The sequence below is a fragment of the Lactuca sativa genome, chromosome 4, assembly GCF_002870075.4.
Source record: "Lactuca sativa cultivar Salinas chromosome 4, Lsat_Salinas_v11, whole genome shotgun sequence".
In the NCBI taxonomy this organism is placed as follows: Eukaryota; Viridiplantae; Streptophyta; class Magnoliopsida; order Asterales; family Asteraceae; genus Lactuca; species Lactuca sativa.
In genome coordinates this window covers 230,583,348-230,591,833 of record NC_056626.2, presented here as the reverse complement: position 1 = coordinate 230,591,833, position 8,486 = coordinate 230,583,348, and the positions used below count along the sequence as shown (strand labels likewise).

The 8,486-nt window shown below is 38.7% G+C and overlaps 1 protein-coding gene across 2 annotated transcripts; it reads left to right on the top strand.

Annotated features, from left to right (window-relative positions):
• The first annotated feature begins 1,994 nt into the window (after nucleotides 1-1,994).
• Nucleotides 1,995-3,769, top strand: LOC111913812 (protein BRASSINAZOLE-RESISTANT 1). Of its 2 annotated transcripts, XM_042901323.2 has the most exons (3): nucleotides 1,995-2,247; nucleotides 2,360-2,635; nucleotides 2,966-3,769. In XM_042901323.2, exons 2-3 carry the CDS (start codon nucleotides 2,378-2,380, stop codon nucleotides 3,647-3,649), a joined length of 942 nt encoding a protein of 313 aa, XP_042757257.1. In that variant the 5' UTR covers nucleotides 1,995-2,247; nucleotides 2,360-2,377; the 3' UTR covers nucleotides 3,650-3,769. The 2 variants fall into 2 exon arrangements, with proteins under 2 accessions (XP_042757257.1, XP_023765295.1); XM_023909527.3 differs by having other exon boundaries at nucleotides 1,997-2,635.
• Nucleotides 3,770-8,486: the final 4,717 nt, after the last annotated feature.

The following is an 8,486-nucleotide window of genomic DNA, read 5'->3' as shown; positions in this document are numbered from 1 at the left end:
TTTTCCCAAAATACCCTTGAGTCAAACTAGGTCAAGTCCATTATTTGTTGGTCATGTCGTGACCTCTAATGGTTACATCGTGACCCAATAAGTCCAAAATAAACGAGGAAAGACTTGAATGTAAAAATGATGGGCTAGATACTCTTCCTCTTCTTCTCCTTGGCTAAAATAACTCAAAAATGAGCTCAAGATCAAATATGAGTGTTAGGGTTCCAAAAAGGGGTGCAAGGAGGTGATGGGGGCTGAGGGTGGGCTAACCCTAGCCCTCACTTCTTTTAAATACGAGACAAAACCCCAAAATTAGGGTTTCATCCCAAACTAACCTCACATCGTGAACCATTGCACTCTCACGTCGTGAGGCCCAAAATGATGCGCGGCTGCACCAACTTCCTCATGACATGACACCCAAGGGCTCACATCGTGAGTAGGATTAAATCTTGAATTTTTAAACTTTAGCAATCCCTAACCTGAACATTACATCTTGCCTCATGGATATATGTCGCACTAAGAAAACACACAGTTAATTTCGTAAAAAAGACATTACTAATGATATTCATAAATTAATGACATGATACATGTTGAAATCATCAAAGTTAGATACAAAACCCAAATACTCATCCTTCAACGGTTAAGTAGTCACTTGACCATTAAACCCCTTCTCCGACAAATAGTATACACACATCAGAACCACCTCTCGTCCTATAACTCATGAAGATATGTTTCAAATACATTTATAATATGTTCCAATTTTACGGACTCAGTCGGCTTGACCGTAGGAAACACACGTAATCGGAAAGTGTGACCAGAATCCCAGGCTACAAAAAATTCACCAAATTGGAAGCCGGTGACAAGGAAAAGTTTCCTATTCCCAAACGTCAACTCGTACTCATCGATCTCAAAAACCATTTCTTTTACTTAGTTTCAAGGGTGTATCACAACTTTTTTGAAGAATACGTAATGTAAAAGCAAATGATCCCTTTTTAACTTGACAGGAACATCTAAACATCTACCAAAACACGTCTAAACACCTACCATAACAAGTTTGAAAGACATTGTTAGAGAAGCCTTAAAAAAATTGTCATATACAAAAAATACTTTCAGGTTAATTTCAAATTGTAAATAGTGCTCCGAAACGTATTGTTCTACACATTTCAGACTAGTTCATCGTATCCCGGACAAATTCTTTGTAATCCGGACATGTTCCAGAATACGAAATTCACATGCTGTTGCCAATATAATTATTTCTCTAATACTTTGGGTCTTTTGTGATACTAAAATTTTACATAATCAAGACACCAATAACTAACATATCATTCTGGACTTGCTTTTCATGTTCCAACGTTTTTAAACCTTTAGTTAGAAAATTAAACAAGAAGTAAAGGAGTTATTAACTTACCTACACCCTCAAACTCTTCGGAATCAAACCACAAACTCATCGGAATCAAATGTCATATCTTATTTTGCCCACCACAAACCACAAAATCATCGGAACCAAATGGCATATCTCATTTTGCCCACCAAATCTGAAATATAATAATATCCTGGTTTGTATGTTAGAATGGGTTATGTAATTTATCATGATCCATCTAGTTTAGACATTACTTTCTCAAAAAGACAAAAAAAAATGGTTAGTTTAAAAAAAAAAAAAAAACCAATACAAGATGGTTAGATTATTCAATATCCATCTATAATTTTTAGAATTGTGCAAAAAATTACTTTAATATCATAAGTTATAATTTACAAAAAATTAAATAAGTTATGAAATAAAATAAAACTCTCATAATAAACCTATTCGACAAAAAAACTCCCCAATAAACTACTATTTTTAGAATGCTCTACCTTAGTCGGACATTACTGATAAAATATAATTATTTAATTCTAATTATCAAATTAACAATGACACATGAAAACACACAAATGAGAAATAATGATAGCAAGAAGAGTTAACACATTGATTATCATCCATCTCCATCTAAGACACATCCAAAGGCCAGCCTTGTTTAAAATGATTGCAAACACATGCTACTCCTCCTGGTTCCTCCACACATGAGTCTTGCCCCTCTTCTCCATTTCACCACTTTTACGTCAAACACACACACACACACACACCCTCAAGAACACGAACCCAACAATTCACACACATAGAAACAAAGTAACACAGAGATACTTCGAGACACAGAGTTGGGGAGAAGCAAATTTCTTGTGATCACTCATCACTGTGTGAATTACACACACACACACAGCAACGTAATTCTCCCCTTCATGCCCACAAACACACACTCACATATATATAAGACCTGAGAGAAAGAGATAGAGAGAGAGTTTTTATCTGGGCTAGGTGTTTTTTTTTCTTTTACAGAGATAGGGAGTGAGCGAAATGATGCAGGAAGGGGGATCATCGTCGTTGACGGCAGCGGGGGAAGGAGGAGGGAGGAGGAAGCCGTCGTGGAGAGAGAAAGAGAATAATCGGAGGAGGGAGCGACGGCGGAGAGCGATTGCGGCGAATATATATAATGGGTTGAGAGCACAGGGGAACTACAATTTGCCTAAACATTGTGATAACAATGAGGTTTTGAAAGCACTTTGTCAAGAAGCTGGTTGGGTTGTTCTTCCTGATGGCACCACCTTTCGTAAGGTATAAATCATAATCTTGTTTTTTGTTAATTCTACTGAATTATGTTTAAAATTAACCCGGATTAAGTAAAACCCTCGTCCCCAATTCGATCGATTCATCTCTGTTGTTCTTCATTCATCGTCAGTAGCTAGATCTAGCGGTTTGCGGTTTGCGGTTTGTTACTCCGATCAAGTAATTGAGATTTCGTGTGTTTTGATTTGGGAAATTTGATGGGTTTTCATGAATTGAAAAGCTTCATCTAGAATTATGGAAATAGATTTTGAGGTTTATAAGCTGTAGATCTGTACATTATCATCATTTTTACGAGTTTTGATTCTTGATTTGAAACAGGGTTCGAAGCCACCACTACCTTCCATTGAAACCGGCGGCACATCCACCACTACGACGCCGTGTTCTTCCCAGAAACCAAGTCCGCCGTCTTCATCGTTTCCGAGTCCGATCCCTTCATATCAATGCAGCCCATCATCTTCATCGTTCCCAAGTCCATCAAGTAACCCATTTGCATTTCTTCGAAACACCATTCCATCTTCTCTCCCACCTCTCCGGATCTCCAACAGTGCCCCTGTAACTCCACCTCTCTCATCTCCAACTTCAAAGTTTCCTAAACCCAACAATCTCAACTGGGAATCGTTCACAAAACAATCGATTTCCTCATTCAATTTGCCATTTTTTGCGTCGTCTGCGCCTACAAGCCCTACCAGATCCCACCGCTTCACACCTGCAACTATCCCGGAGTGTGATGAATCTGATTGCTCCACCATTGATTCATGCCAATGGTTGCGATTCAAGAACTATGAACCGATGGTGATGACAAACCCCAACTCCCCGACTTATAACTTGGTGAAACCGGTGGCTAGAGCCACTGCCGCCATGGATGCGAGCTCGGAGAAAGGTAAAGGGATGGAATTCGAGTTTGAGAATGGAGGAGTGAAGGCATGGGAAGGCGAGAGGATTCATGATGTTGGAGTGGATGATCTTGAACTCACTCTTGGAAGTGGGAATTCTAAAATATAATGTGTGTGTGTGTTTGTTTTAAAGATTGAAGTTAGCAACTTAAGCATGGCAGTGAACAGTTCTTGAAGATGCACATTAAATATTGAGTAGAAATTATGATATTTTATTTGAATTTCTTTACATTCTATTTTTTTTTTCCAATCATTTTGTTGGATGATTGAAGACCCAATTTACATTTGTGAGAAAGATTGAATCTTTTCAAAAGTTTGATGAAAAAGTGTCAATTGGTGCTGTGTTCTTTGCTTTCTTGTGAAAGTTTATTATCTTTTCCAGCCTTACCCGAATGATTAAGATTTTGTTGTCTCCTTATGTTAATTGGCTCATTTTATAAAATTAAATTACAACATGACCTTATTCATGAAGAAAAATGTTATTTTCCGGTAACTACCGATGCATATCATTCTCAACTTCATATTATATATATTCTATTTGCATCATATATGGAAATCGGGTGCACAGCAGACTCGTTAGGATAGCAAAAGTGTCCAGCAGAAAGCTCGATCGGAAATTGATTTAAAATTTTCACACCGTAGTTGTGGAGACTTTTGAGACTCAAATCCTAAATTCTTTTAACTTATTTTTTAAGACAAAATTATATAACTGGTCCTTGTGGTTGACAAAATCGATCAATTGTATACTTATAACGAATTTATTTGCATAGACAGTCCTCATGGTTCTAAAATATTACAAAAACAATTTTTTTTGGCTAAGTTACATCTCATGCGAAATGGTATGTGTTCTCTCTACCATATGGATCATTTATATAATATGTCCCTGTCATAGGGACCGTTTATGTAGTTTTGTTAATGTGAATATGATTAATATAGATTAACTACACATATGCTAACCTAATACTGTCTCGCAAACTTGTGAGAGCGACCATTTCATTTCACATTGGACTTAACTTTAGTGTTTTTGAGTTATTTGTTTCTTTTAGACATTTTGTTCGTTTTCGAGTTATACGAATTCTGATTAGTCTATGTATAACTTGACATCCGTTTTGGATTCTGATTAACCTATCTATATTAATCATATTCGCGTTTAAATAACATTTTTACATTTTTTTACACCAAATGTTTATAAAAAGTTTTACAAAAATAACAATTATACAACCTTATATGTGTTATATAGTTAAATGATTGAATTAAAAATAATAATTTAAAAAGAACAAAAAAAACATGATTGTAACTGAATTAAGTTATGAATTATGACTATAGCAACCATGAAATCTTTAACAAATATAAAAAAACAAAACGTAAAAGAAACGTTAAAAATGTAATCGAACAAAACATCAAAAAAAATTAGAAGAAATTATTTCAACAGAATATCTAGAAAAGTTAATAAATGCATTTGAAACAAATGCCAAACAAATTAGAAGAAAATATTCAAACAAAACATCAAAAAAAATGTAAAAAGAAAAAAAAATAAAGAATATATTCGAACAAAACGCCATAATAAACCTAATCATATGTAACGTCCCAAAATTCAAGCCTGAAAATTTCATTTTTAAATTAATAATTTCTAAAACATTTTACCATAACACTGTCAATAAAACAATACATTACAAAATCATAATGTTGTGTCCTAAACCATGACATCAAAAATAAGGAAAATCAGAGTACAATCCCAGAAAGTCTGATGCGGAATCATGTGTGTGTGTGTGATGCGATGCTATGTCGTTGGCTCTTTCCCCTTAGATGAAGAGGTACCTGAAACCAAACCCGAAACCGTAAGCACAAAGCTTGGTGAGTTTCCCCATCATACCACGTACCATACAATATCATTGTTATCTTTCAACCGGTAACTTCCATTGGTATCTTTCAACCAGTAACCGTTGTCGGTATCTTTCAACCGATAATAATCATCGGTATCTTTCAACCGGTAATCATCATCGGTATCTTTCAACCAGTAACTGTCATCGGTATCTTTCAACCGGTAACTGGGGACTATTCCACCCCCTACCACTAGCATACCATAACAAGATATAAACATAGAGTCAGGCATATCCAGGTACTGACCTACCCTTCGGTCCTAAGGACCGCTGTCAGGGAACTAATCCCTATAAACACATAACATATCATTCAGATAAAACTCATGACCAAAGCACGTAACCAGACCAAGATAATTATCACAAAGACAATCATCTTCTAAATACTCCTCTTTGGTGGGCCGAAATTGTAGCGTTATACCCACCCCTACTGGAAGGTAACTCACCTCGTACGAGTAGCTGCTGATAATCTGTAACGGAAACCTCTATCTGCTGCTGCTCCGGAAATCCTCCGGCTACAATCCCCACAGAACACTCAATCAGAAACTGATATCTACTCTTAGGGTAAAATGACTATTTTATCCCCAACCAAATCCAAGTCAAAGTCAACTTCCAACTGACCCGACTAGCCGAGTTGGGCCGTCAACTCGTCGAGTCCCTTTCCTTTACTCGTCCTTATCCACGACTCGACTCGTCGAGTTTGGCAATGACTCGACGAGTTTCCCTCCTTTACGAACATCAATGAACCTTCATCCGAATCGACGAGTCGTATGAACACTCTTCGAGTTCACCTTCATCTGATGAACACGTCCTAACCTTGACTCGCTGAGTTGTATGAACAACTCGTCGAGTTCATCTTTAAACATAAGAAGATTGCCTTGGACTCGCCGAGTCTGTTCTAGCACTCGTCGAGTCCCATGAACTCTAGGTCTAAAACTAAGTCCAATGCGTTGGGTAACTCTTTCTGTCCTGCTACTACCCTTCTAAGACCCAACTGAGTCCTTTGACCCTCAACAAATATGGGACTCAAAGCCTTGGACTCGTCGAGTCTCAAGAACGGACTCGCTGAGTCGATATCGTCCACACCCTAAATCCTCGATTTCTGATGTACAATACTTGTCCAAATGATAGATCCAAGCCCCTAAGCTCGATATAGCACGTAAAGTTACGAACTTTACGTGCATGCATGGGACTTTTGAGCCAAAAAGGCTCTAAAATGGCTCTTTTGTTACATGGGGCCTTCCTTGGGTGCAAAAGCAACCCAAATCTGCCTTGTGACTCTCCCCAAGTGCTAGATCCGAAGTCTTGACCCCCAACCATGTTTGCAAACATGGTTGGCTACAGCGGCGAAGCCAGAATTCAAGGTTAAGGGGGGCTTATATTGAGCTCCCCAAATATATTGGACAATAGTGAAAATTTTATAAAAGAAAAAAATCATATAAATAGGAGTTATATACCATGTTGGTTAAATGAAAATAAAAGTAATACTTATTATACTAGTTAATTGGACGTAAAAGTTTTTAGCTAAAAGAGTTATTAATGACACCAATTAAACTAAATGAAGGGAAATCAACAATTTAGATAAATGGGTGAATTCGGTGATATTTTAGTCCATAGAGATTTAATTTAGTCATATTTATTGCCACATTACTTTTCTATATAATAATTGAAACTTTAAAAGAGAATGGAAGGGGCTTAACATTACAAAAACAAACCCATGGACTTCAAATTTATCAATAACATATTAATATACTTTAAAGTTTCTATAGAGATTGAGGGGGGCAAAGCATCCGGCAGCCCCCCTACTATGTCGTCCTCCCCTGGTTGGCTACCTCATATGGCTTAAAAAGCCCTAAATCCTTCCCAAAAAGGGATGTAACAAACAAGCAAGCAAGGTACAAACTTTATACCTTTCAAAGACTGCAAATGATGAACCAAACTCGAATCCCTCAGTATCCTCTTGATCCTTCTACGCTCTTCCTTCTTCCTTGAGGTCAAAACCCACAAAAATCACTCAAAAGCCTTAGATCTTGCACCAAAACACTTAGGGTTTGCTATGGAGGGTTTCTAGGAGCATAAAGGGGCGATAGAGGCTGTATAAGGTTGTTTAAATAGGTTGCAAACCCTCAGATTAGGGTTTTGTCCAGTCAGAGCCTACTTGTCGAGTCCGGGACCTGACTCAACGAGTCCATCACATAAATCCCGCGTCTCATCCCGCTTCTACTTGGCGAGTTGGGCCTACAACTCGCCGAGTGCCAGGCCAAAAATGCAAAATTACTTAAATAAAATACTTACCAGGAATCAGGTGCTACAAATCTCCCCCACTTATTTTAGACTTCGTCCTCGAAGTCTGCCGCTCGTTCCTGGAAAAGCTCTGGGTAATGCTCCATCATCTCATCTACCGGCTCCTAAGTCCATTTCGAGCCCTTCCGGTGCTGCCATTGCACCTTTACCAGCTCGACCCTCTTGTTCCTCAGATCCTTCGACTTCCGGTCGAGAATCGCTACAGGCCGCTCGATGTAATTCAGGCTGTCATCAACCTGAATATCCTCTAATGGTACCACTGCCGAATTGTCCACCAAAAATTTCCGCAACTGGGAGACGTGAAAAGTGCTATGAATCTGACTGAGTTCGGCTGGCAGATCCAACCTATATGTCACCTTGCCCACCCGGGCCAAGACCCTGAACGGTCCAATGTACCTGGGGCCTAACTTGCCCCGTTTCCTGAATCGGATGACGCCCTTCCATGGCGACACCTTCAGGAGAACCATATCCCCGACCTGAAACTCCAGGTCCGATCGGCGCTTGCCTGCATAACTTTTCTGCCGACTCTGAGCAGTCTGAAGTCTATTCTGAACTTGCTGAATCCTCTCTGTTATCTTGAGCACCACTTCGGTGCTCCCCATAACCCTCTGGCCAACCTCACCACAACATACCGCTCCACGTACCATGCTACATCCCGCTTCATGCAGGGCCACCAATAGTCTAGGCGAAGATCCCTATACATCTTCGTCATCCTGGGATGAATGGAGAATCGAGATTTGTGCCCCTCCTCCATCAGAACCTGGA

Excerpts from the sequence above, each read along its gene's own strand:
- LOC111913812 (XM_042901323.2), top strand. The coding sequence starts at position 2,378 with ATGATGCAGGAAGGGGGATCATCGTCGTTGACGGCAGCGGGGGAAGGA. Across the intron at positions 2,636-2,965 it reads ATGGCACCACCTTTCGTAAG|GGTTCGAAGCCACCACTACC; the intron begins GTATAAATCATA and ends GATTTGAAACAG.